We start from the raw sequence: 26,942 nt of genomic DNA, 5'->3' as shown, positions 1-26,942 counted from the left end.
GCGACCCAAAAACGTTTTATATATGCGAGTATAAATCGAGGAAGAAAATATTTTAATCTTGACATCTCCTTATCAATTGTTCTGATACCTTTTAATAAAGGTGCGCTTATTAACTTTCGAGAATTTTTTGACGAAATTAGCTACGCTTCATTGTCTTGTGATTTGATTTAGACAGTTTAATTATGGAGGCAAAGTTTGATTACTTACCTACTTGCTTTAATCAAAACAAGTCTGGCTTTTATTGTAATAAAGGTCTAAGGCCAGCCCTTAAAAAATAGGACAAACATTGACATCTCTGGAAATGACACTAAAACCGTTTGCTGCGCAGATTTAATGAGTCAACAGGAAATAAATTCCATGCACAATAGCCACTTAATTATCTTGATGTCAGTGTCTTTACACCATTATTCTCATGTTTCTGTACCGTTTTTCAATCAACTTTTATAATGTAAATATTAGTTCTACGAAAGATTTTTACGATAATTTCTTTTATTAATCGAGTGAGCATATGACAACAGGGTCATTTTTTTCTTTCAACCTCGTGACCAATGGCCAATTAGATACACTTCATTTAAGGTGAGGCTTTGTCATAAAGTGTTTTCACAAAGCGCCCCAGTCATAGTCCATACGCTGACCTGATGTTATTTCAATTTCAGGTTCAGTCGAATTTATAGTGAATTTTTACCATAGTCATACAAGGGTTATTCCGCAGAAAACGAAGCCATGATCATTGTGCATTTTATCATTGCTGTCCTTGTGTTTTTTGTTGGTGAAGTTCACTCATCGCATTACAGAGGAGGTACAATCTCCTTCAGGCCAAAAGGAAGCTCGCCATACTCGGTAAAGTTGAAGCAAGAAATTAAATTAAATCAATCATGAATGGCAATTGAACTGAGTCGGGAGAAATTTCAATTGGTCTCAAGCCACGCATGCAAGTGTTTAGTCCTTGTTTTGTCCTTGAACAGACTACATGATTCAGCAATTAATCTTCTTCTTTTAACGATAATGATTCCTTGATTTTCGCGGAAAATTGAGGAGAAGACCACTTTCGAGAAACAGTTGCCAAAAAGCCCAGATGGATAGATGCCGCTTAAACCTTTTCTCACTTGAGCAATTAGGAACATACTTATTACGTGTTCAGCTGGTCTTTTTAGTTATTTTCAAGGCTTTTGTGCGCATTGGTCCTGGAAATCTTCGCAGATTTTTTTGCATCAATGGCGGCTTTTCTTCAGCGCTGTTTCGCAAGTAGTCGAGGTCAACACTCAAATAGATTCCTTGATATAATTGTCTAGAAAATGTCAAGTATCTTTTGTGATTGGTTCGAATGAGATGATGTGCAAGATGGTGAAATTAATGATCCAATATATGGATATGATTAACTGATCAGTAAGCTACTGGTTGGTTAAGCAATTGCCAACTAATGAAAAACTAATGACAATTACTAATAAATCCATATGTATTCTTCATTCACCAGGTGGACTTCACATTCAGGCTTTCATTCCGCCGAGGTGCTGTATATTGTGACAGTAATAGAGTCGCAAACAGAAGCCTTGCATCCACCTCGTTTTCCAATACTTGGAAAGTAAAAAGTTATCACGGGTCAATTGTATCAAGTTCTTCTGGTGGAAGAGCAAACATTTATTGCACTAACTTTAACGTCGAAGAAGACTGGAGCGAAGGAAGTAATTCCTTCACATATGCGGGAAACTATGGCGGTGACTGGTGGAATGTAAGGTATGCCATAAAACTAGTAAAGAGTTACTTTAAAGAAAGAAAGACGGAAAAAAGAAAACGTCACCTGACAGCTAGAAAACAAACATTAAGCGAGAAACTCATTCGGTTGCCTGTACCTCTCACATTTCATTTTTATTGTTAATGTAGTTTTATCTTACAGTCAAAGGACATAAAATGTGCCCCCGTAGACTACATAATTCAATTTCAATTACATTTCCAAAAGATTTCCTTATAAATTAGCAAATTCTATGACAAATGTTGGAATAACACTTGACCCTCCAAACTGCTTAAAACAGAATGCAGTAAAAGCATTTGAGAAAGACCTTACTGGTTATGGTTCGATTGCCCTGACTTTAAATACTGGAACTAATAAAGCATTCTGTGGAAAGATAGAAATCCTTTGATGTACCCAAAAGAAAAGAATTGACCTTAGCCCGCCAATAGAGTTATTCTGCTTATGATTTGCTTATTAATTTCTTTTTAATGTTTATATTTTTCACGAATCTTTTCTACCTTGTTTACTTAAGAATAACTGATAGAGGTAATTGGATACATGGAATTACATATTCCAATCCTAATGACATTATGCAACTGGAAGCAAGGGTCAACAGAACTGTGAGCGGCACCTTCAATAACTCTTCGCCAGTCTCCAACATTTCACTAACGGTCTACGTAGTTCAAGGTATCCCATCAGTCATTAAGATTCCTGTTGAAGATCCTGATGGTGACATAGTGCGTTGTCGTAATGCAAGCTACCAGGAATGTTACAGAGGAATGTGTACTTATTTCCCTCATGGAGTACTGGACGAGGTAAGCTACCAGCTGTAATGTTAAAGAGCAATGTATACTTACTTTCCTCACGAAGTACTGGACGAGGTAAGCTACAGGCAGGAATGTTACCAGGTCAACGATCTCGGTGGACGCGCGCAAAAGGATTGTTGTAGTTGATCAGGCGGTCCTAGTTTCAGTTGCTTATCGGCGAACAAAGAGCTATCATTTCACGATACTTTCATAGAAGAATTGAGACCGCAATGCACCATTTGACCCATAGGTATTCGTTATAAGAATAGGTAGAATTTCAAATGTATTGCTAGTCCATAACAACTAGGGAAAAAGATTCAAAGTAATTTTTCTGACTTTGGTCGCCATGTTTTTTCGATGGACCGCCTGATCAGATTTCTTCCTGCGCGATGATTGACTGGTTTTTGATGGGCTGTCAAAACGAGATCACCTGGTGCAAAGGGATGTGTACATACTTTCCACATGGAGTACTAAACGAGGTAAGCTACAGGCAGGAATTTACAGAGAATTGTATGCTTACTTCCTTTATGATCATTTTCAGGGTGACTGTACTCTCAGTTATAATGGTAATGGTAACGCAAGTCAACTCTTCCCAATCATCTTGAAACTTGAAGATTTTCCTTCAGGGACGACGCAGTTTGATCCGTCTAGCAGTTTGGGCTCAGTGGATCTGCAGTTTGTAGTACACGTTATTAATAGGACAGGTAATGTGCAGATCACGATCATAAAGCGTAATAAATTTACAACTAGTAACCTACAGCAACCAATCACTATCATATCGATATAATCAATCCGAGACACTTAGGAAATGACAGCCCGATACATTTTGACTATCGGTGACTTCTTTCTCTCAGCAACCTGAATATTATATGTGACATCTTGACGAGTTTAAATAGTTGTTAAAAACCTGTATTGATAATAGAAAGAATGTTAAAGCAATCTTTCAAGAAAGTTTTGAAAACCATTTGCTTTTTTATTTGCTAATTGAAGATATTTTAATTAGAGTGCAGTAACTACACCGTGTTAAACTCACGTAACCGTTCTCAAGAAGTGTTCAGAGGTGACGTATTACTGTGCGATAACCACCTCGACCGGGCATGGTACCGGTTCATGGGTGATGCTGGGACTGCTATGCCAACATCTTGCACCCCTAAAGACCACTGCGGAACTCATGCATCTGGGTGGATGAATGGTTCTCACCCCACCCAAGCAGAGGGTATCGTGACTCGTAGGGTGTGCTATCACTGGGATAGTAGCTGCTGTAGATGGGACAACAACATTCGTGTCAGAAACTGTGGAGGATTCTACCTGTACGAGCTTGTCAGACCACCAACCTGTAGCCTCCGTTACTGTGGCAACGGGACAGGTAAGTGTGGCTCTATTTGGTGCTTAATCGTCTCTAGCTATAAGATCTAGAAGTTTAAGGCTAAATCTACATTGACTTATAAATCCATAATTCAATGAATTAATTGTCAACTTATATATGCAGTTTATACTCTTCATTGTAATATTGTTTGCCATTTTTTATTCAGGTTCGAACAACACATGTGCAAGCAGTCCTTGTCGTAATGATGGCACGTGTGCTCCTACCTATTCAGGGTACATGTGCTACTGTCCATATGGTTACACCGGGAGACAATGTGAAACAAGTTAGTGACAACATAGAATTGAGTTTTGGCAAGTCATCTTTTGTCTGGAGTGTGGTAGCATACTCTTAAAATATACATATTTGTATGTGAATTACTCGTTTCCAATGAACCATGGGAGTTTTACATGATATGTTCTCTGGAGTAATGTTTCTATCAAATGTTTTCATATCCACATGAATATGAACGAATAAATGTCAGAAAGATAAAGCAACAAATATCTGAAGAAAATCACGTAAACATCATATGGTTATTTTAGGAATTGGCAATTAAAACTTGAAACTTTTGAAGTAATAAAAAGGAAATTTTTTTATGATACACAAATGTTTATTTTGTAAAGAGCACAACTGCTGGAATGCCTAAGATTCAAGTACAATATAACAAAATTGTTTGAAATATGATTTTTTTCCCCCCTCTTGCTTAAAAAATGCTTGCGTCATCAGTGTTTAACGTTAATTGTCTGGCTTAAATGCATGGTGACCTCCAAATTGTTTTTTTCGGATTCCAGAGGCCTCTTGGGTATTTGAAAAGACTGACACAATTTAGAGGAAATAGATTATTCCCACGTGGTCTGAGATATATAGGGATCCCCAGGTTGTCTTGCCCAGTCCTTACTAATATCATTTTCTGAAACAAATCACATTCATTTTGAATCTAGACTCGTACTCGTGTAGCTGTAACCCTTGTCGTAATGGAGGTATTTGTCGGGGTGGTGTTGGCTGGTATCACTGTTCCTGTCGTAATGGATACACTGGCAGACAATGTGAAACAAGTATGTTGAGTAACAATAGAACGTTTTCCAACAACCGGGGTTAAACTTTCTAATGAGTTTGCTAATATGCTAATGATCTACGTACCGTACTGCCAGCTAAATTATACCGAAATAATCTGCGTGAAGAAGTTTTAACCTTAAAATGCTAGTCTTATTGCACTTTCTGTGAACTTGTCTTAATTTCCAGGAATGTAAACGAACTCAACGTTCTAAATTTATTGAAAACTCAACAAGTGTTACAAGATTTTATTTTTTTTATTCAACATCAACGTTTGTATCCGAAAAAATACAAATGAGTGGACTAACCTAGCCTGGAAATTTGCTGTACACAGAAATACCTTTTTAGTTTGTTATAAATGTTCAAATAAGCGTACTCGACGTTCAGCAAGAAATGACGCAAGCTCCGCACATACTGGAAGAAGCCATCTAGGATGTCTCCATAACTGTGATATGGCTTTGTACACTTTTATTTCTTTAAATACATGCTCCACCTTGATTCGTCGTCGTGACAGACACTTGTTAAAGCGCCTTGCCCGCCTTCTTTCTCTGGGGTTCAGCAAATGCATTTGATTTGCTTTTACGGCCGTTAGCAATGGTCCACCATCAGAATAAGCCTTGTCCGCTAGACGTTTTGCACCTTGTGGTAGGTCCAGAGGCTGTCCTGGTCCAATGCGGGTCATCAGCCTGTAAGATGTCGCATCGTGTGTACTACCAAGAAACCCGGCTTGAACATATCTCAAGTGTCCAAGGGTATCAATGATAAGTTGGGTGTTGAAACAGTGGTAGTGACGGTGCCCACTATAGAACGATCTCTGGGGCTCTGTTATGGGTCGGTATATCTCATGCAGGGTTGCGTCTATAGCGCCCACTGCGTTTGGGAATTCTGGCCAATTTCCCCTCATGTTGGCCCATTCATTTACATTTAACCAGCGAATTTGATTTTGGAAATACCTCCACATCTCTGGTATGACTCTGTATATAATTCGCACAACAGTTGATGGGTCTGTATCGAACCACAGAGCTAGACTTTCCACATGCAGATATTTGCGTAGCCACATTAAAGCTAATAGAACTTGATTCGTGATGTTGAGTTGTGAGCGTCCTAGTCGTTGACGTGGTAATCCATCCCTTGTTAAACGGAATAGAGCTGGAGAAACATCTGCTACTAGCTGCAGAAATGACTGTGGGGTTTCACCTGTATTTCTCCAAAAGAACCATGGCTGTCTTTGTATTAGAGAGAACACATCCCTGCCATCAAATCCACTGCCACGGAAGCCTGTAAGAAGACGTCTATTTAACGGCACGTTTTGTATGCCTAACGGAGGCTGGAAAGCAGACAGAAGTATCAAAATTGCTAGTATTTGCAAAAGCAGGACACGTATATCCTGAACTGCATCTCAAGTTCACAGTAACTACCAGTCAAACTTCTATTTTTTAAATAATTAAAATCGAAGCGTGCAACTAACACCGTTATTGTAATTAGTCCAGGCAGTTTAGAGTTTTGCACTTCGGAATTTTCTGAGCATTCAGTGCCCATCGAGTGACAATTGAGTTTAGCTAGTTTACTTGATTATTTCTGATAAACGTTTTGTCAAGATGTCACAAAAAGATTCTCCAATACCGGGAAATTCGCGAGGGTTAAGTAAGTGAACCATTTTTAAAAAGCCCATTTCTGGACTTTTGCGACAAATTAATTTTATTATCGTTTTCAACTTATGGTTTGTAATTTTAATTGTGATAGGATCACTACCAAAGCGTGCTATTGTTGGTGAAAAGGAAATTGAATTTATTTCTAAATGCTACAACGAATGTAATAGCAAAGAGTGGCCTGCCGATCCTACAGTACTGCAAAGAAAGAATCCTAGAGGCACAACTCCCTCATCATGTTGTGGCGCTCTATCCGTAGAGCCCACTGGCAAGTCGACTGATAACCAGAATGAAGAACATTTTAAAGAAAATGTTGGCTTTCCCGACTGAACCAATAGAGTCCATAAAGTATGCAGAGAAGAAAACACCTTCCCAGAGAAGACAAGCAGTGAAGGACAAATAAGAGGGAGAGTATGTTGCGTCATCATCATGCGAGAGCGAGTTTGATGAAAAAGATGACTGCATTGCCGGTACGAACAAGGTATCTAAAAAGAGGAAGGTTGACAATGCAGCAGAAACCCAAGCTGCACATAAGAAAATGTGCGAAAAGGCTTTGGAAACGATGAGTAAAGTAGATGCCGTTTTAAGCAAGGTGGACAAATATCTAGATAAGAATAACTAAGCTATTAAAAAATGGAATCCAATCTTCAGTCTCGACTGTTATAGCGAGCTGGTATATCGTCACTTATACTCAAAGATTTGTACTTTACAAACGCTGCTGTTGAATAAAACTTCTATAAAAATCTTGTATCAATTTTAGTGAGTTTTTAGAGAAGTAAACTCGTTGGTGCTGGCCTATCTCCGGCTTCTGAGAAGTTACATATATGAAACTTCTGAAAAGCCGGAGATAGGCCAGCACCAGCAACAGCAAGTTTACTTCTCTTAAAACCAAAATATAGCGTTAATAGTTTTGTAAGCACGTTTTAGAATGGCAAGCGTTTTAACGCTGAGTTCGTTTACATTCCTGGAAATTAAGACAAGTTCACAGAAAGTGCAATAAGACTAGCATTTTAAGGTTAAAACTTCTTCACGCAGATTATTTCGGTATAATTTAGCTGGCAGTACGGTACGTAGATCATTAGCATATTAGCAAACTCATTAGAATTTTTAACCCCGGTTGTTGGAAAACGTTCTAATGTGGTGTTTTTAATATAATTATTCAGTAATATAACGGAAATTTCTACCACAATCAATATCATTATGAGACTACCAAGTCACTTTAGCCCTAACCCCCATAAAACAACTCAAAACATTACTCTTAACATTACTATAATCATACTATAATCATCACCATCATCACCATCATCTACCCATTTTCACACTCACCCACACTAACCTTGGAGTATTTATTCGATTAAAAACGCACACCAAAGATTAGCCTTGCTTAGGTGGTGAACATGTTATTCGCAAAGCATCATGGTAATGAATATATTACACTCAGAAAAACTGCACAACACAATTTTAATTTCTACCACCATGTATGACTACCATTACAACCACCCACACCACCGCCACCAAAACAATAAAAAAAAATTAACACCCATTATAAAACTCATGAGCAATTAATGATGAAAACACAATAGAAATCATTGTCCGTGGAGGAGGTTGTATATCTGATACAAAATCGTCCTGATTTGCATAAACTTTAACTCCAATTTTCTTAGCCAAATTCAATTTTATCTTTAAAATTATAGTACAACATGAATGTATACACCTAGACGTTTTATAAGTAATATACAATATTCGTGTCCGTGTTGTATCAGATATAGAATCACTCGCCTTCGGCTCGTGGTTGTATATCTGATACAACACGGCCACTCATACTGTATATATTACTTAAAAATAATTTTGTCATTATAGACCTTAGAACAACTGTAACTTGTGACGAAAATTACATGCAGTTTGACTTGAAGGACGCGTACTTCTCTGATATTGATTGGCGGAATCTGCACTTGACAGACCCATCATGTAGAGCAACAAAAACAGCTCATACAAAGAGACTACGTGCACCTTTAGATCGATGTGGTACGACATACACAGAAAACCAGAAAACAATCACATTTTGGAACGAGGTAAATCAGTTGAACGGGATCAGCCAGCAGGAAAAAAATACTCAGCAAATTTTATCCGGATGGATTTATCTATAAAGGATTTTCACCATACTATCACGTGATGGTAGTCATGACAGGAGGCACAAGCGTGCATGGAGTTTATTTTTTCCATGTTAAACTCAATTCGATCTCCTATGTAAACCAGATAAGACCATATTCCATTGTTCCGGCCTCCTGTCATGGTTGCCACCACATAAGCCTCAATCAAAACGTAAAACATGTCTCGCACTTATCATAAATCTTCAAAAAAGAGACCGATATCAGAGCAGATTTCGAGTAACTCTCTGAAAAACTGACGGTTCGAACGTGTGATGCATTCTGATTGGATGACCAGTTATTTCATGCTTTGTGATTGGCTCAAAGGATGTCTTCACTCCGTGACTGTACTTTTTATAAGTACGCAAACACCCACATTCTTACACAGTATTAATTAATGTCAGAAAATGAACAGCCAATTAAATACTGTACATATGTTGTATGCTTCAATTACAGGTGAGAACTGACAACCGCTACCAACCAGTAGTGAATGGTTCGATTATCTCACGTGACAGAAACCTTGTTTTGCGTTTCTTCTGCGAGTATGAACGAAGCCGGTTTGCCAGCACGTCCTTTTCACCTTCAAAGAAGACAGTGATCACATCTGAAGGTAATATTTATATATTTGATGCAAATTATTGTCATGCGCGAAGCATTTTCATTGCGTTGAAAGGATGAAATTTGATAGAGCGGATGCAATTAAACCGTGAAATAAAATCAAACTAAATACTAACTAATAGTATCTATTTAGTAACTAATAGTTGCTATCACTCAACAAGAACATTCATCATACAAAGACAAATACACAGGAGACCATTTGTGTCTTTTGTTTAATAGATATTTTGGTTGAGTAATAGTGACTATTAGTCACTAAATAGATAATATTAGTTAGTATTTAGTAGTTTATTGATTTTATTCCACGGTTTAATTGCATCCGCTCTGACTATAATAGCTATATGGTTAAGAAATCTGTGGCTCTCGTTTCATGATCGGATTTTAATTTTGAAATTTTGAATTTTGCAGTTCGCGTAAAACTGACATAGGATTATGAAAAACAAAAAACATATCTGCTATAAATATGTAACGATTACTGAAACCAAACTAAAGCTATTTTTACGATGCAGCACTTAGTTTTTAATCTCTCTCTACAGGATCTTATGGAAACTTCACTTTCACCATGGATCTCTACCAGACTTCTAGCTATTCAACACCCTACTCACCTTTCTCCTACCCCGTGGTTGTCTACCCAAACCAGCCTCTGTGGGTTCAGTATGAAGTCAAGAATACCAACGCTGATCTGGTGGTGTTTGCTGAGAATTGTCGTGCTACGCCTTCTAATGATCCCAATGCGACTCCACAACACGTGTTTCTACAGAGAGGGTAAGGAACTCACTCACCTTAGTGTGGACTATTAATCCTAAACGTCTTGCAAAAACTAATTAAACACTAAACAACGCTATGAGAAATTTTATTCTTTTTACAGATGCGTGCGCGACTCGACCATGAATTATTGGTACAACCCATACAGTAAAGTCCAGCGGTTCTCTATCAGATCGTTTCGTTTCGTGTATTCCAACACCTTTCTGGTGTATCTACACTGTGAGCTGATTGTCTGTCATCGTAACTCCAACAACTCAAGGTGTGCACAAGGTTGCATCAGTGGCTCCAGAGGACGTCGAGAAACTGCTGACATGGATGGCTCCAAGGCATATGACTTGTCTGCTGGACCATTGAAAGGAGGCAAGATCGAACCTAAGAGTGACAATCAAGAAAGTAAGATCTTAGTCAATGACTAGCCCTCTAGCGGGTCTGTTGGTCCAGGTCTATAGAGTTATGTCTAGCCCTCTAGGACTGTTGTCCAGGTCTATCGTGATCTATCGTTTGTCTAGCCCTCTAGGACTGTTGCCCAGGTCTATCGTGATCTATCGTATGTCTAGCCCTCTAGGACTGTTGCCCAGGTCTATCGTGATCTATCGTATGTCTAGCCCTCTAGGACTGTTGCCCAGGTCTTTCGAGGAATATATGCCTAGCCCCTTAGGTTGTTGGGCCAGGTCTATCGAAGTCTGTAGGTTAAGCCTTTTAGCAATATAAGTAATACTGAAAGTAGTCCATTGGAATTTCCCACCATGTTATTTGCGTACTTGTTTTAACAGGTTCATTGAAGTCCAAGCAGCTCATTGGTGGACTAGGAGCCGTTGGTGGTTTGTTCTTTCTCATCACCATACTCCTCTCGGTCATTTTCTATCGTAACCGTAAGCGTGGCCAAGACAACAAACCAACCACCATCACTCTGGATGTTACTGTCAACTCGTATGAACAGGACAACGTTGACAAAGATGAGCTAGAAGAATGACAGTCAACTTAAGACTGTTTATGTATTCTCTTTTCTCTATATCTTAACATGATTGAATAGGTTCGCTTTCATTTTTGATTCCTACTCGACAAATGCGAATAAGAAAAAAAAGCTTTTTATAATAAAAGTCAGCATTTCAGAATCATTATAGACATCCTTCTTTAGGTATTAGTAGTTTTATCCAGTGATTTAGTTTGATGTGTGCGTATTTACAAAACATGCTATCAATCACTGAGTACAGGTTTTTGTCTGCCTTGTTTATGAAGGAGGTGATTTCTAGTTCATTTGGTTTCACTAGTTTATTGGTTTCACTTAGGTTATGTTAAAGTTCTTTTTTTATAGACCCAGAGGTATTTTGTCCCGTCATTCCCGTATACCCTTAGCTCAGCAAAACTCTGCTACTGTGTTTGTAATTTTCGAGAACATTTACGATTTTTCATCGCGTTAGTAGTTATTAATAAACTTTTGGATAGTAATTCTTTACGAATGCTGCGTGCCGAAGTGATTATCTATTAATTATTGTAGGCTTCTTGATGATGGTGCTACCAGTTACACGGTTCAACCCAACTGCCCGGGGGGAGGGGGGGTACACCGCCAGGATTTGGGTAGGAGTGTTCCGCTGGGATTCTGAAAGGGGTACCCTGTTTATGACAAAAAAAATCAAATTTGTAGACCCTGTTCTTCTTGTTTCAATTATCATGTCATCTCGCGTATCGTTTTTTACGACCATAATAACCAGTTTTGGGTCAATACGAAAGCAGAAACCCTGAATATGACGGGAAACTCAGGAAGAACTTGGAACTTGAGTTAAATTGAATACCCTGTTTATGACAAGAAGCTTGAAGAACCATACCCTGTTCAGCGGATCATCCCCGTATAGTCCATATATGGGATTCCCCCCCGGGCCCAACTGGTTTATATAATTCTGATTCCTATGTCCTGAGAACTATGTCAGGGAAACCAACTTAGTCATTAGCCTCTAAGAATCACAGCGGTAGAGTGGGCAAGGGACTCTTCATGGTATTTAAGAGGCTATACAATTTGGCTCAATCTCTACTCAGTTCTTTAATAGTTAATTTTCAGTTTTCCATTTCAGCAACCCTTCTACAATTGAAATTCCTATCGAATCCGCTTTTATTCATAATACAATTGTCATTGACATGATATTTTTAGCTACTTCACTTTCGGCATGCAGTGCTCTAGCGCTACCGTAGCTAAAACGTTTTTCCATCCGAAAAGCTCGAACAAATGGTTAGTATCGGCATCATAATTTAAAATTGCGATGTAATCCAACAATTTCCCACAATTTATTATTGCAGTAACCAAAGCAAGCTTGTATTAACGCATTATATTTTAAATACAAGGTCGCTTGGGAAACCAAGTGCCTTACGCACTTTAAGCCCCTAATACCAGAAGCGATCTTCGTTAATTCTCGATATGGCTGTGCGAACTGAACTTGTCATCGATTATCACTCCAAGCACTGAATTTTGTGATTAATACCTGGATAACGTGAGCACCATTGATTGCAATTGTTGGTGAAGTTTGGGTATTCAGCCCCTGCTTAGGCCCTATTTATATATATCAGCCTGAATTATATTTTGGTCATATTTAGGGTGAGTTTATTTGCTTTAAACCAATTGTGAACATTTACGGAAGTCTTCATTTAGACTTTTTTGCAGCGACCAGCTATGAACACAAGCTTCAAATTGGTTGTCTTCAAATCTTACGTGATTATGTTAGACAAGAACAACTAAATATTACGCTAAATACACTTATTTCAATAAAGTTAGTCACCTGAAAAGCTACAAAGCTGAGACCGACAAGGATTATGGGTAGATACATTTTACATGTTTTATTGAAATAAGTGTATAAGTTAGTCACCAAAAACCTAGAAAGCTGTGATCTCTGAGGATCATAGGAAAATGTTTTATATCCAACAAGTAAAGCTTTTGACACAAACTGCAGCAGTTGAGGATGTTCAGAGGAGGTGAACTAGACTCTGCCCTTAAGTTAAGTCCAACAGTGAAAGACTTTAAACGGACATTAAAACAACATCTTATTTCAGATTTCTTAAAACCTTAATGTAATTTAAATGTACAATTTATTTATCTATTTATTTATTTACTTTATTCTTTGATCTTTTCTTTTTGCTTCTTATATAATTATATATAGTATTATTTTAATTGTAATTAATTAGGCCCTTTATTCTGAAAAGCCTTAAAGAGGACGAATAAAGTATGTATGTATGTAACTTGTAACTGGTAAAAGATCTCAAGTCCATCAATAGTTCTCAAGCGGTTGAAACAAGAAAAAAAGAAGTGTATCTCGAAAGAAGAGAAATAAGCTAAGAATTTAACCTAATTTTCTATCGATTTTAGCTGATGTAAACAAACTGTGACGTCATTATGAAATAAGGCAATTGCCCAATAGTCCATTGACAGTTCTTTCTTTATAAAATTGAACACAGTATATGATATTTTCCTATTGCAATAAATCCAAAACATTCAGCAACACATCACAATAGTTATGCCTTGAGTTCAAAATGTTTCTGTGTCCTTGATGTTGAAATTTGTTGAAATAAAATCAAGTTGTAATAATTATATTCTTGGCTTTGTGATTTAATAGACAAAACTCATTTTATTCATTCATTCTGTTTATGACATACAAAAATATGAGAATGTATACAATTACCCTTCTATTCTGCCAATCATTTCTACGCTCTTACAAGCAAATTAATTCTATTGCAACTGACCGTTTTAAAACTTGGTGGAGTTTGCTCACTTGGTCTCCTTTGCAGCCATTCTTAGTGTCGGTCTAAAGGGGATTTTAGACCGGCACTAAGAACGCCTGCAAAGGAGACTAGCTCACTCTCTGTCATTTGTTGATTTCAAATAAGTTCCACCCAAAAATCCTTTCAGTATCCAGAAAATAAAATATCGAAACAAAGTTGCAAAACTGTCTGTCACAATACAACGACTTTGATTGAAAGTAGTAGTCAGAAATAAATGACAATTAGCAACAATTACTTTACTCTTGTGGCATTTTGTGTTGTATCGATAACAGTGCTTTCACATTTTACGTTCAAACCTTTCAATGTTCAAAAGAAGCCCGAGTTCACGTAGATATGCGTCTAGTTATTTATTTATTCATACACGATCATTATAGCAATACAATACAATACAATTATGTTTCTCTTGCTCATTGGCTTATTCACTCGGGCTGAGAAAATAAGTCACCTGACTTCAGGGGAGTGCCTTTGGCATTGTAGGCTAGAATCCCAGAAATATTGCAAAACTAAGGTTTACACCAACATCAACAACAAGTCGGTTACTGTTTCTTTATTACGTGCGCAAAAAAAAATTTTTAAGAGGTCCCTCCAAAATGATTTTTTTAAAGGGCTCATGCCTGAATTTCGTGATTTGTTTTTTTGTCTTTGGTTCGATTTGGATGGCATCCAACAAAGAAGCACTAGTGAAAGCCGAGACCAAGAATGCAAAACCAACCACTGAAAGTACAAATGGACGGCCTTCTTCAGAACAAGGTTAGCGAATTATACTAGATTTTGTGATCTAAATTCGAACAGTTTTTGAAACCTATCGGGATTTCTTTGTTTTCGCAATTGTAGCATTTCAAATGATCAGTCTTGTTAGTAAGAGACGACAATGCGTATAACGAAAGGCGTTTTCAAGTATCAGTCATATGACTCGGGTCTTGGCTGCAAAAAGCAACCAGAAGCGGAAAATATCGCTGGAGGAGAGATAAATCATTTATTAAATGTTCTACGGCTGGCAGTTGTGAGATTGAATTACATGTACTAAACAAATAATGATGCTAATCTGCTTATACCTGGTTTGCCCTGGTTTTGGCTTCTAAAAGACTTTATCGTTGCAGATTTTTCACAACGACTCGAGCTTCAATTCAATATGCATGCAGTACTCAGTATTCAGACGATAACATTCTTATACAGGCAGAAAATTATGCCTAGTTTACCAAAGATGTATAATAACAAAAGCTTTTAGCGTTAAAAGTCACCCATGCGACGTAACCTTTCGCTCTGAAGCTCTAGCACGGATTATTTATTATCATTTGTATAAAGCATCACCTTTGTCGCCAAAACTTTCAATATCTTGCCTATTGTGTTGGAAAGTAAAACGTGCTGGGTCAGCTGTCACGAGATTTGTATCATCCGGTTGAAGCCAAAAATAACGTCTTAACCGCATAAATTGTTGTCATGCACGTGAAGAATGGGATCTACTCTTGTTGGCTATATAAATGGTTCGCTCAGTCCTCTGAGTCAACGCGGAAAAAATAAGGATGTAAACAGTTGAAAAGTTTAAGAAAGGAGCTTTATTTCGGTAGCAAATTGTCATATATACCTTGACAAGCTACTCGGTGGGCGGCCTCATATTTGATATGGAATTCTGAGTTGTGCTGAGGAGCCGAAAAATGTCCCATTTTTCGGCCTTGTATAAAATTTTTTGGAAAATATTATTCTGGCTTGAGATGGGAAGTTTCGAAGGATTTGATTATGTTTTTATATTTTTCATTAAATGCTGTAAAACCCTTAAAATACATAAAATCCAATGTGACCTCGAAGTAAGTTTAATACTACTTTATACTCTTTACGGTGATTCGTGACTATTTGGTTAAGACAAACTTTAAGCGTGTCAACGTGGACGCTTTACGTAAAAGCCAGGCGGTATAGATTTTCCGAAGGGGTTAGCTATAAATGAAGTCGAGGTCAACACTACAGCAGCAAGTCCAAACAACAACCCATCAGAAGATTTGAACGAAAACATAAAAAGCGGTCGATCGTAGCAAGCTTATAGAGACAAAAGTTATTCCATAGAACTAGAACGCTTTTTCTACGGATTCTTTCAATCGTCATTTCAATAATTTTGCAGTATTTTCACTTTCGTGCATTTTTCTATATTTTTTGTTGAATTGTGCAAACTTTATGAGAAAGTATTGTCATTTTGTTCAGTTAGAATATAGTCCGATTGATTGTGAAATTCTATCAAACTTGATATCATTTAACGTTCATGGGTGATGAGAATGTTGCAAACGATCAGCTTGTTAATTCTTATACAATTAACTGCTTGTGATCAATACACTTTTTATTTATTATTCATTTCTTTTACAGGAGAATTTCCTGAATCGATCAGCACAATGATCAATCACATATATCTATACACCTATAAACATATATTCATAATATATTTACAATAGTGACAGTTGCAGGAGGAGATTTAAGTATTGTTATTTTCAAATTATACACTAATGTTTCAAAAGAGAAGATGCCCGCCATATCCCTGCAATACAAAAAGAAAAGCGCTTTTTTCCCTATAATAGCTGTATGTCAAATAAAACTTATGACTGAAGCTTAAGTGTACAACTCCTTGCTTCGCTTGATTACTTTACACAATGAAAAATTGGTTTGTTTTGTTGGTTTTGTTGTATAAGACTATGATAATATGTAATATACACTCAATTGAAGAATCGTTGTGGGGTTCAGAAACATAGAACATAGAAGCTGAGACCGAACTGGCACATGGGAAGTACATTAATTAGATGCATGCTGTGACCGGCGACCCGTGGCATCATCCACTGTTTTTAATACGCGTTTGGCATTCTGAACCGACTGCATGGATGGCGCAAATGAATAAATTATAATATAATTATGTCATTACCCATGTGCCATTTCGGTCTCAGCTTCTATGTTCTACGTTTCTGAACCCGACAACGATTCTTCAATTGAGCGGTATACAGTATGAGTGGCCGTGTTGTATCCGATATACGAGCTCGAGGCGTAGCCGAGACAGACACGAATACTGTATATTGCTTATCAAACGTCTAGGTTAGTTCCTTTGTGTTTCACTAAAATTTTCAAGATAAAAGTGAATCTGCCCAAGAAAATCCATCTTTTAAGATTATGTCATTCGTGTGAAAATAACACCATTGCGATGGCTATTCAAAAATACACAAAAAGAATTGCCTGAAAAAGCCAAAACATACTTCATTGATAATTATATAATAAACAGAATATTACATGGGCGCTTGGCCATGGAGATACGAAATTTATCTTCTCGTGTTGAAAATCTCTTACTCGTTCGCTGCGCTCACTTGTGAGAGATCTTTTCAATACTCGAAGATAAATTTCGTATCTCCGCGCGCCCATGTAATATCCTCTATATAATCATTTGACATCTATTAAAGTGTCATGTAACAATTATGTTAAGTATTTCCAATATATCTGGACAGCAGCAAAGTAATTTTTTACAAATTCACGGGAAAGGCTTATCATGCACAGCTCCCCACAAATTCTAACTTACATCCGTTATTAAACACCTGCAATTTATCAGTAATTTCTGTAGCCCTGACTCTAGGTAATTTGGATAAATCACGAGTTATAAGGCGATATTTGTTTGTAAATGTCAAAGAGGACTATCTACGATACTGAAATGCCAAAGTTTGAAAGAGAAATAATTTCTTTATGCAGGCCATGTTTAATCTCAATAAACCATTGTTTTCTTGCCCTTGGTGATCCTCTCATTCGCCTGTATATTTTTTTAGCCCCTTACATTTCAAGGGCGGATACACTGAGGATTTTAAAAAGGGGGATGGGTGATTTAAAAACGTTATTTTGCATGGAGCCTTCTTTTTTGCAGTACAAAGGGGGAAAAATTATTAAATTATAACATACAGCAGTGTACTGCATACTTGTGAATGCAGCTAAATTTCGGAAAGACGAACCAGCAACTCACTCGATTTTAATCGATCCTGATATTTACGTTAATGGTGCAAAAGGGAAGCTGACGTCAACCTTCTTGAGTATATTGCCATTATAATTTTCGCACACCTGGTCTCTAAAACTAATCGAAAGAATAGCATGGTTCAGTGTTGTTGACTCTTGACATATTTTGTAATTAGATGCAATCATATTCCTTCTCTTATTTTCCTAAAAATATTTACTTATTCTCTAAAATAGGGAGGTGCAAATCAACCCAATCCACCCCCCCCCCCTCCTTTATCCGCCCCTGTATTTATAGGTTTATCCAGAATATTGTTGCATTCGCCTGAGATTCCAAAGTTGGCTTCCTTTGTTTACTCCTTCGAGTGTTTTGTGGAATATTTAATATTTAATTGATCTTCTAGGGGGACAACCTCCAGAAAAGGGCTCTTTATTGCATTTGGAAGGAAAGGTCGTTTACAGTAAAATATCTCTTCCAAAACCTGATCGAACTAACTTTTCCTTGCCCGCCACCTTTACACTATTTTGGAACACCGCTGACCAGACCGAAGCTGATCGCGGTATCTAAATGACTAATTTTAGTGACAGCTGACCCGGCATATAAATTAATTTAATTAAATTTTATCTGAAACTTATCTCGCCCCTGCACACATTGAGTTACATATAAAACTTTTTCCACGGCGGCGTATCAGCAACATTATCATCAGTAGCATCTGCTGATCCATACTATTGTTTCCTTCTGGAGAAAGTACCAGGTAGGTCTTCTGGAACAACTAAATGGAGTGGCTGTCACTCTAGCTGAGGAAGACCGCCACGATATGCTCAGATGACATAATGTTTTCCCATTTCAGACCATTTGTCATTCCCTAGAGTATCATTTCTTTGTTTAAGGTTTGCGCTCGGTTGCACATGAGAAGACACTTAAATATGGACACAGATCAAACAAAGAATCTTAATCTCAAGGGAATGACAAGTGGAATCGGAAAACATTACCCCAAGCCGAAGAGGTCTATCGTTTTTACTAATATCAAATTCAGCTTGATAAGATACCGTTGCAACGATATGCATCTGTATGCAGTGATTTGAACTTCAATAGACATAAAGTGATCTTATGATTTTTTAATATTTTCAAAGATGATCCTGATGATCCATACATGAATTACCTCTTCCATCCACGTCTTACCTTCAGTGGTACGTTTCAATCTGACGTATCAACGGTCAATAACATCCCAAGCAACTTCGACTCGGCTAACTTTGTCCAAACTAACTACTTGACACATGGCCAACTCTGGAATTCTCGTGGAACTGGAGAATGGAACGTAGACGCTTCTGTGACGCAAGTCTGCTACGTCAATGGAACGTGTGTTGCAGATAATAACGAGGAAGAACCGATATTGGAAGCAACGTTTCAGGGTAGGAATTAATTGCTTCATGCTTGAATATCTGGACAAAATAAAAGCGCATTACGTAACAATTTTATTCAAGAACTTTGCGTGTGACGCTAAATTTGAACAATTATACAATATGTTAAATGCGCCAACACTCGAGTAAGACCATGGAGAGAAAAAATGTACGCCCAACATGTTATTAGAGAAGAGTGCAGAATATTTGGACGCGAACGATATTCGAGCGATATTCGATACGCGAACGTTCTTTTATGTCCCCCATTTTAATGCAGTGATTGACTATTAACGAACTTCCCCCTTATTTTCAGAGGGTGGAAACGAGACGATCGGCAAGATGGTGGATCTAGACACGGAGGCCCAAATGTTCTCTGAGATCTGGGGCTGGAGACTTCGTATCGGAGATTTCTTTTCTGCAGACTTTACTCCTGTTCCATTTCAATACATCTGGCCAAAAATTGTTGATCCTGGAACACTATCTCCATTCGGATCAGCTTACCAATCTGTGTTGTCAAACATAAGATGGATAGATGATAATGCTAACTCTCCTTTGATAGAGGAGTGGAAAAAGATAATGAAGAGCGACAACGTGGAAAGTGATAAATTGTCCATACGTTTCAACGTTGATATGTACGAACTAGACCCCCAAAATAACAATTTTACTTATGGACGTGTGACAGGTGAGATGGCTCTCATTGCGCAATTGTCGAGATTTTGGGGATCCGTTGTTTTCTGGGAAATAGTTTGACGATTAGTCAGTGAACTTTATTACAATTTTAAGAAAAAGATAACAAAAATATTTTATGAAAAGAAAGAGGTCGTAAATGTTTTCTTATGCTTTGGCGACTCAGACAAACACGGACGTCTTCTCGTGCTTTAGATTCCGTCTAATTTATTTATTATCATATATATGATTTTTTGCTTTTTAAAAAAGTTATTAAAGTTTTAAGTTGGAACGTCGAAATGTCGGTTGACGTTTTACCGCATAAAAGACGAAATACTAAAACAATAAGTATAAAATATCGCTGAGGAATTCTTTTGGCTGTACGCACCAAAGCCATATCTATTAATTCACCTTTAAGTAACGTGCCCGATTAGTATGTTTAAGGCTTCAATAAATAAGTCGCTTTCACATAAAATTATTTTCGAATTTTTTTATCATATGACCTTTAAAACGATATATAGTTTTATGGGGTTTTCTTTAACGTGTTGCGTAGAGAGAGTTTAAATGAAACATATCCAGTAACCTTAATTAAGTTGTGCATTTTTCAATGCATCTAAGGCCCCGTCCACACTATGGATTCGGATTCAAATTTATCCGGCATAGTGTGGACAGGGCCTAACTGGCTATACGGTTATAGAAAGTATCGGTTATCGGATATAGGTACCGGTTTTCCTAATATCGTAACGTTTTTATTTTAATCCTGTAGGCTCCATTGGATTGCTGGGAATCAAGTCTCCGCCATTTTTCTCTCACGGTCGAATGCTTCATGCTAAATCCCCAAACGTTCAGAACGCACCATTTATTGTCGATAAAAAGAAAAAGAAGGCCTATATAGACTTTGGCAACAGCCTCCAGATAACCAGAAATGGCAGTTTTGACACCATGGATCTGAACAACTTGTATGTTGGCTTACCTTTAGATCTGTCCGAGACGTCACTGAATATAACTTGTGATAACAAGTTCGTGTGGCTGGGTATAGTAAATCAAACCGCCCCCAATTGGTACAGAAACTATGCTGGGATTCAATCCTTCCCAGTGATGAGAGCATTTTCAGAACGTGAAATTAATATGCTTGGAAGCAACCCGTTTGTTGTTGTAAAGGTGAGGAAATCTATACCAACTCTTTTGCGATTTCTTTCTTTCTCTATAAGTAGTTTTCTTGACTTGTTTGAAAATCTTACATTGACCAAGAACTCTCTGAAATTGTGCAAAAACCGTGTACTCAGAGATATGTTACCTTTCTTGTTCCTCTAAAACTCTTGTCCAACTCTACAGTTCTAAGCGTGTGCATATCTTATTTATGTTTGATTTAGGTTACTGGGGAATGGCCAGCGTTAGTTTGTAAGGAGATAGTACTTGCAGAAGATATTAAGGGTTTTGATATTCACCCATACGACGACTGGACCATGCATAAAGAACCTGAAGAATCGGTTAACGTTAGAGTCATTGCTACGAAATTTGGCGAACCTCTTTCTAATGTGAAAGTACATTTCGAAGCCAATGACTGCCCCAACATTTTCGCAGACGGACCACCTGTTGCCGTGCCCCCAATACCGCCACCCGAGGATGTCTTGACAAATTCAGAAGGCATAGCCGAATTCAAAATTATGACAAAAGATCCCAAAAGTCCAAGAGATTACATTGATGGACAGCTTTATCCATACACCTACTCTATTAATAATGAAGAACATCCTAAAAAGAATTTCTCTTTGATGTGCAAAATAGATATGTTTGAGCTGCTCAATAATTTGATCGTCATTGCAGTTTGGGACCAATATGGTCCTGTTTCAGAACCAACATGGCTTGATCACGTTTACCCAATATTTAAGCAATACGCCAATCTTTACCCGGTCATGACGGAAAACATCGTAGACTTGGGCAACTACTACGAGGTTACGGAGCGTAAGAAAGCCATACAAATGAGTATGGAATTGCCAATCTCTCATCCTAACTACATGCCTGTAACACGGGATCTTTCGCCTTCGAAAAGTAAAGTAATCTTGGACTGGCTTAAGAAAGACGACCCTCCGACTGGTAAACCAAAAGACTACTACACAGTTGAGAATCTTCGAAGGGACTTACAGACAGCCTTGCAGCTGGAACAAGCCACAATTCCTCCATATTTGACAGCCTTGGCTTCTATTAAATATAACTATAATGAAGATGTACAAAGCATTTTAAGGTCCATTGTCATTCAAGAAATGATGCATATGAACTTGGTGGCCAACATCCTGAATGCAGTGGGTGGGAGTCCCATCTTTCACTCGAAGGATTTCGTTCCATTTTATCCCTCGCGTCTCCCTGGAGGAATCCAACCTGACTTGGTCGTACCGATTGAAAAGGTTTCTATTAATCTCATAAGAAACGTTTTCATGACGATTGAACAACCAGGAGTGACTCAAGAAAGAAAATCGTCCTTCAACTCGATGTTTGATTTCGTTGAGAAGCTAAAGTGCTCCGGGGCGTCTAAATACTCCAATCAAGAGAGTTGCATAGTAAAACATCAGACGTCTGAAATTGTCGACCCACTCATTGACGGAGATTACGTTCCTTGTCTGGTTCAAGGATTCGAAGAGGATTCTATAGCAAGTACGTCTTACAATTTAGCCCCATCTTCCAGCCTCTTTAAACTTATTCAACTTTAAATGAACTAGGCATAACAATAAAGTTGTTCTTCCCTTGGAAACTTTCTTTCTCGCGTAAATTAGATTAGACCAGATTCAACTGTTCCTGCCTTCTGTCATGGCTGCTATCACGTAATGGTGCAAAGCCTCTATATTGGTACATTTTTAACTGGAATTTTGATCATAAGAATTATTTGAATAAAAATTATAATGATATTAGGTGTTTTAAATGATTGGAATCAAAAACGTCATATACTAGGTCTCTATCAACAATTTCTCTTTCCGGGCAACATATCAGAAAAACTGATCGTGTCCAAAGTCGTTGACCAAAAATTACAAATAGTTAACTTTTATTTTAGTCATTGCAAGGCAAAGATTTCCTACTTTTATTCTGTGCTTTTTTGAACTTTTTAAGAAAGTGGTCGAAGCTAGAGACGACTCAGTGTTCTCATATTAAGGAACCATTCGATTTTTCTCGAGCACGTCATTTCTCTTTGTACAATATTCTTTGTTTGTGTCATACACATCTTTATAAGTCCTTACAAATTAGTTAGTTAGGCCCTACACATTATTGTTATTATTATGATTATTATTATTATGATTATTATTATGATTATGATTATTATTATGATTATTATTATTATTATTTTAGATTTCAAGCTACGTCAATATGGAATGTCCCGAAGCAGAGCAAACAAAAAAGACAAAGACTCGAAGGTGATTATAAAATATAGCTATCATAATAAAGCCTCGAAATTTTACCCTATCATTGATAAATAACACTTCTTTCGCTCTGCGTGGTTATCTTTTGAATTTAGCCCGTTTTAAGATTTTTTTCCCCCACCAGTAAGAAACACTAAATTCAAAAAATAACCACGCAGAGCGAAAGAAGTGTTATTTATCAATGATAGGGTAAAATTTCGAGGCTTTATCTCACGTTTCAATGATTTTATTGACTTTTTTGATGAATCCCCATACATTTCCTTATAACAGGACACCACAGAAACCAAGCTTGGGCTACCTGTGATTTAATCATTATTAGCACAATCATTTTTACCTTATTTGCACATATTTATTTATTTAATTTATCTTGCACTTACACTGGAATTTGCTAGATGTCCTTTTGGATTTTACAAATAAATTATGTAGATGTAGATGTGAAAGTCAAAGTGATATGCACAATAATAGATTGATATACTATCTATACTAAAAATATGCTCAGTGTGCGCAAACGTAGCGAAGCAACTAAACAATTCTAAAAATTCATTTGTAGAACAAAAAATTCTTTCCTAACTACCATTACGAGTACGAAAGGCATCACAACACAATCGGTGACTTCTACAATCACATACTGAATTCCTTGGGATACCTCACAGACTGTGGAAAAAACAACAGCATCTTCACTGGTGACCCAAATCGGCAAGTTGACTTTACGCACTGGTCAGTGCATGGCCGTTCTTTGAATGTTACTGACTTTGTTTCAGCTGTAGAAGCAATTAAACTGATAGTTGAACAAGGTGAAGGAAGCTCTCCGTGTAATCCAATGGCATGGAGCAATGGAACAGTGAAAGATCTTTCGCACTATTTTCTTTTCTATTCGATCGCCGAGAAGCGTGAGATCCAGGTGTTCAATAAACACCATCAGGAGGGAACTGGAACTGACCAAAGTACAAAAGTTAACTACGAAGGGGTATGATGCAATGTTGATAGTGATGGATCATTACTATATTTTGTAATTCTTTATGATTTTTGTAATAGCGCCCTTTTTATCAGTTGAGTTGCGATTTTGTTGCAACGGCGAGTGCTGTCTGTTAACGTTCAATGGAACAATGTCAGCAACAGTGGCGTATTCAGGATTTTGAGGGGGTTCCAAAAGTGGCCGACACGCAAAAAACGCTGGTAGCTGCGAAATTGGCTTCATAAGGGGGGGGGGTTACAATTTCATTCTACTGGGCCGCTTAAAGAACATGATTGGCTTCCCAAGATCTCACAAAAGTGGGTCCTATGTAAGGAACCATCCCTGGATCCGCCACTGGCCATCAACTGGTGTCTTGGTGTCTAACTTGTCTTGCAACATGGATTCGCGACTTTATTATAGTAGTTTCCTGGTTGGTTTGGTTTTCAGTCTATTATTCTCCCCAGTCAAGTATTTTCTGAAACCGAGTTGAATTGGCTACTATTTGCCTCGGTTCCAGAGAATACATATAACTTATACACATTTTAATTTAGGATGTAGTCGGAGAATATCTTTTGGAGTCTGAGGTATTTTGTCAAGCCCATCAGCGCAAGAAAAAATATGACGAGAAAAAAGGCCACTCGTATTATGAAGATGAATATATATATACTTATTTCAATAAAGTTAGTCACCAAAAACCTAGAAAGCTGTGATCGCTGAGAATCATGAGGAAATGTTTCCTATCCAACAAGTAAAGCTTTTGAAACAAACTGCAGCAGTTGAGGATGCTCAGAGGAGGTTAACTTGTAACTGGTAGAAGATCTCAAGTCCATCAACAGTTATCAAGCGGTTGAAACATGTAAAATGTATATACCCATAATCCTTGCCGGTCTCAGCTTTGTAGCTTTTCTGGTGACTAACTTTATTGAAATAAGTGTATATATAATGATATAACAACCAGTGTTTCTTTTTTCTCTCCAATTAGTGTAATGGTACCTACTTCTTCACGGGACCAAAGATACCATTCGATCCAGACGGTGTATGGCCAATGGTGCCAAATCCCAAAATGAACAAATTCAAGGAAGGCACTAAGGCTTACCTGAGGGCCGATAAGTTCAACAAGATCTACACCAAGATGCTCAAGTCACTAGAAAATGTGTTCAATGGCCATCCCGAGAGTCTTAAAGATGCTCTAGGGCTGATGTTCTCAGTGAATCTTCATTTGAAGAAACTCGTTAGTACGCCAATCGATCCCGATGGTGACCCGGATGTTGGACCAAATGCTGGTCCGCCCTACGACTTCGTACCTTAGAGGGATGGAATGGGTTTAGGACTGTTGGAAGGTGGATTTAAGGTGTATATCAAGAAACATTTTTTTCTTTCAAAATCACTTATATGTGAATAATGTAGTAGTATGGTTGCAGTATTTTTGTATGTAAAATTTTCTTTTAGGAGATATAAACATTTGAAATATTAATATGCAAATGAGATGACGTAAATTCAAGACTAATTTATTATACAAAAATGCTTTTGTGGAAAGTACTGCTGTTTTTTTCATTTTTTTATTTGCAAATCCTTCTTATGTTTGAAATATATGGCTTTGTACACTTTTAGGTTATTTCACTTCAGAACACTTGTCGTAAATTACACTTCAAAATGTAACCTATTCTTGAATTTACGTCACCTCATTTGCATATTGATATTTCAAATGTTTTTATCTCTGAAAATAGAAGTCCACGTACAAAAATACTGCAACCATACTACTACACTGTTCAAAAATAAGTGATTTTGAAAATAATCTTTTTTCCTTGATATACACTTTAAGATTAAAAAGGGACGGATTCTATAGGCACTTGAAATAGGTATAGCTTCAAGTGACATCATTTATTGTTATCAATAGCAGTGCAAGTTCATGAACGGCGAAACGTGTTTTCCACGGTTGACGTCATTCTGTAGACATTTTGATAAGGTTTAATAAGATAACTTCTCAAACTCATTAATAATTCATGAGATCAATGACCAATGACGACTTTGCATTGTAGTCACGTGCACGCACCTTGACACTTGATCAATAACGGATCAAGGCACTGATTAAAACAGTGACGAATAAACGAATTCATCTGTTTCTCGGTGTTTGGATGCCCTGATCAAACACTCGCACTCGTTTTTGATCTATTACGTTAAAGTGCACATGAACCCTTCGATAATACTTTCAGTACTGATTCTACACGAAGTAAATAGTTGAATGGTAAAATATTTCTTGATTTGAGTGATGCGTTTCTAAGTTATGAAGGTTTATACTTCCAATATGCTAATGAGTGTGACGTCTATTAAGGCTTAATCAAATATACAAAATCGAACTGGTTCATAGATACAGTATTTAAGAAGCATCATTATTTTACTCATGGTTTACATGAAAGCTATTTACAATTTTTATTTTCAAAATGGCCAGCATTTAGTATTATTAGTTACAACAAAAACACTCAAATACCTTACCTGACGTCATCATCATTAACATATTGGAAGTATAAACCTTCATAACTTAGAAACGCATCACTCAAATCAAGAAATATTTTACCATTCAACTATTTACTTTATGTAGAATCAGTACTGAAAGTATTGTCGAAGGGTTCATGTGCACTTTAAAAGAAGTGACCTAATTAG

The 26,942-nt window shown here is 37.4% G+C and overlaps 2 protein-coding genes across 2 annotated transcripts; both read left to right on the top strand.

Annotated features, from left to right (window-relative positions):
* Window positions 1–597: 597 nt before the first annotated feature.
* Window positions 598–11,587, top strand: LOC116294983 (oncoprotein-induced transcript 3 protein). Its single transcript, XM_031702685.2, has 12 exons — window positions 598–840; window positions 1,475–1,734; window positions 2,262–2,544; window positions 3,077–3,239; window positions 3,539–3,901; window positions 4,068–4,184; window positions 4,840–4,953; window positions 8,461–8,672; window positions 9,204–9,357; window positions 9,899–10,127; window positions 10,231–10,520; window positions 10,901–11,587. Exons 1-12 carry the CDS (start codon window positions 724–726, stop codon window positions 11,098–11,100), a joined length of 2,502 nt encoding a protein of 833 aa, XP_031558545.2. The 5' UTR covers window positions 598–723; the 3' UTR covers window positions 11,101–11,587.
* A 2,783-nt stretch (window positions 11,588–14,370) lies between these two features.
* Window positions 14,371–26,403, top strand: LOC116294985 (uncharacterized). The gene is made up of 8 exons (XM_089039603.1): window positions 14,371–14,642; window positions 18,987–19,265; window positions 19,567–19,935; window positions 20,686–21,080; window positions 21,293–22,568; window positions 23,256–23,320; window positions 23,877–24,293; window positions 25,264–26,403. Exons 1-8 carry the CDS (start codon window positions 14,483–14,485, stop codon window positions 25,588–25,590), a joined length of 3,288 nt encoding a protein of 1,095 aa, XP_088895729.1. The 5' UTR covers window positions 14,371–14,482; the 3' UTR covers window positions 25,591–26,403.
* Window positions 26,404–26,942: the final 539 nt, after the last annotated feature.

The sequence above is a fragment of the Actinia tenebrosa genome, unplaced genomic scaffold (assembly GCF_029948245.1).
Source record: "Actinia tenebrosa isolate PJP-AT-01 unplaced genomic scaffold, QUT_ActTen_1.0 PGA_scaffold0__85_contigs__length_37466705, whole genome shotgun sequence".
NCBI lineage: Eukaryota > Metazoa > Cnidaria > Anthozoa > Actiniaria > Actiniidae > Actinia > Actinia tenebrosa.
The sequence above is the reverse complement of the archived record's forward strand: the minus strand, read 5'-3'. Positions and strand labels throughout refer to the sequence as shown.

Excerpts from the sequence above, each read along its gene's own strand:
- LOC116294983 (XM_031702685.2), top strand. The coding sequence starts at position 724 with ATGATCATTGTGCATTTTATCATTGCTGTCCTTGTGTTTTTTGTTGGT. Across the intron at positions 841-1,474 it reads AAGGAAGCTCGCCATACTCG|GTGGACTTCACATTCAGGCT; the intron begins GTAAAGTTGAAG and ends TTCATTCACCAG. Across the intron at positions 4,185-4,839 it reads CGGGAGACAATGTGAAACAA|ACTCGTACTCGTGTAGCTGT; the intron begins GTTAGTGACAAC and ends TTTTGAATCTAG.
- LOC116294985 (XM_089039603.1), top strand. The coding sequence starts at position 14,483 with ATGATTTTTTTAAAGGGCTCATGCCTGAATTTCGTGATTTGTTTTTTT. Across the intron at positions 19,266-19,566 it reads ATTGGAAGCAACGTTTCAGG|AGGGTGGAAACGAGACGATC; the intron begins GTAGGAATTAAT and ends CCTTATTTTCAG. Across the intron at positions 23,321-23,876 it reads AAAAAGACAAAGACTCGAAG|AACAAAAAATTCTTTCCTAA; the intron begins GTGATTATAAAA and ends ATTCATTTGTAG.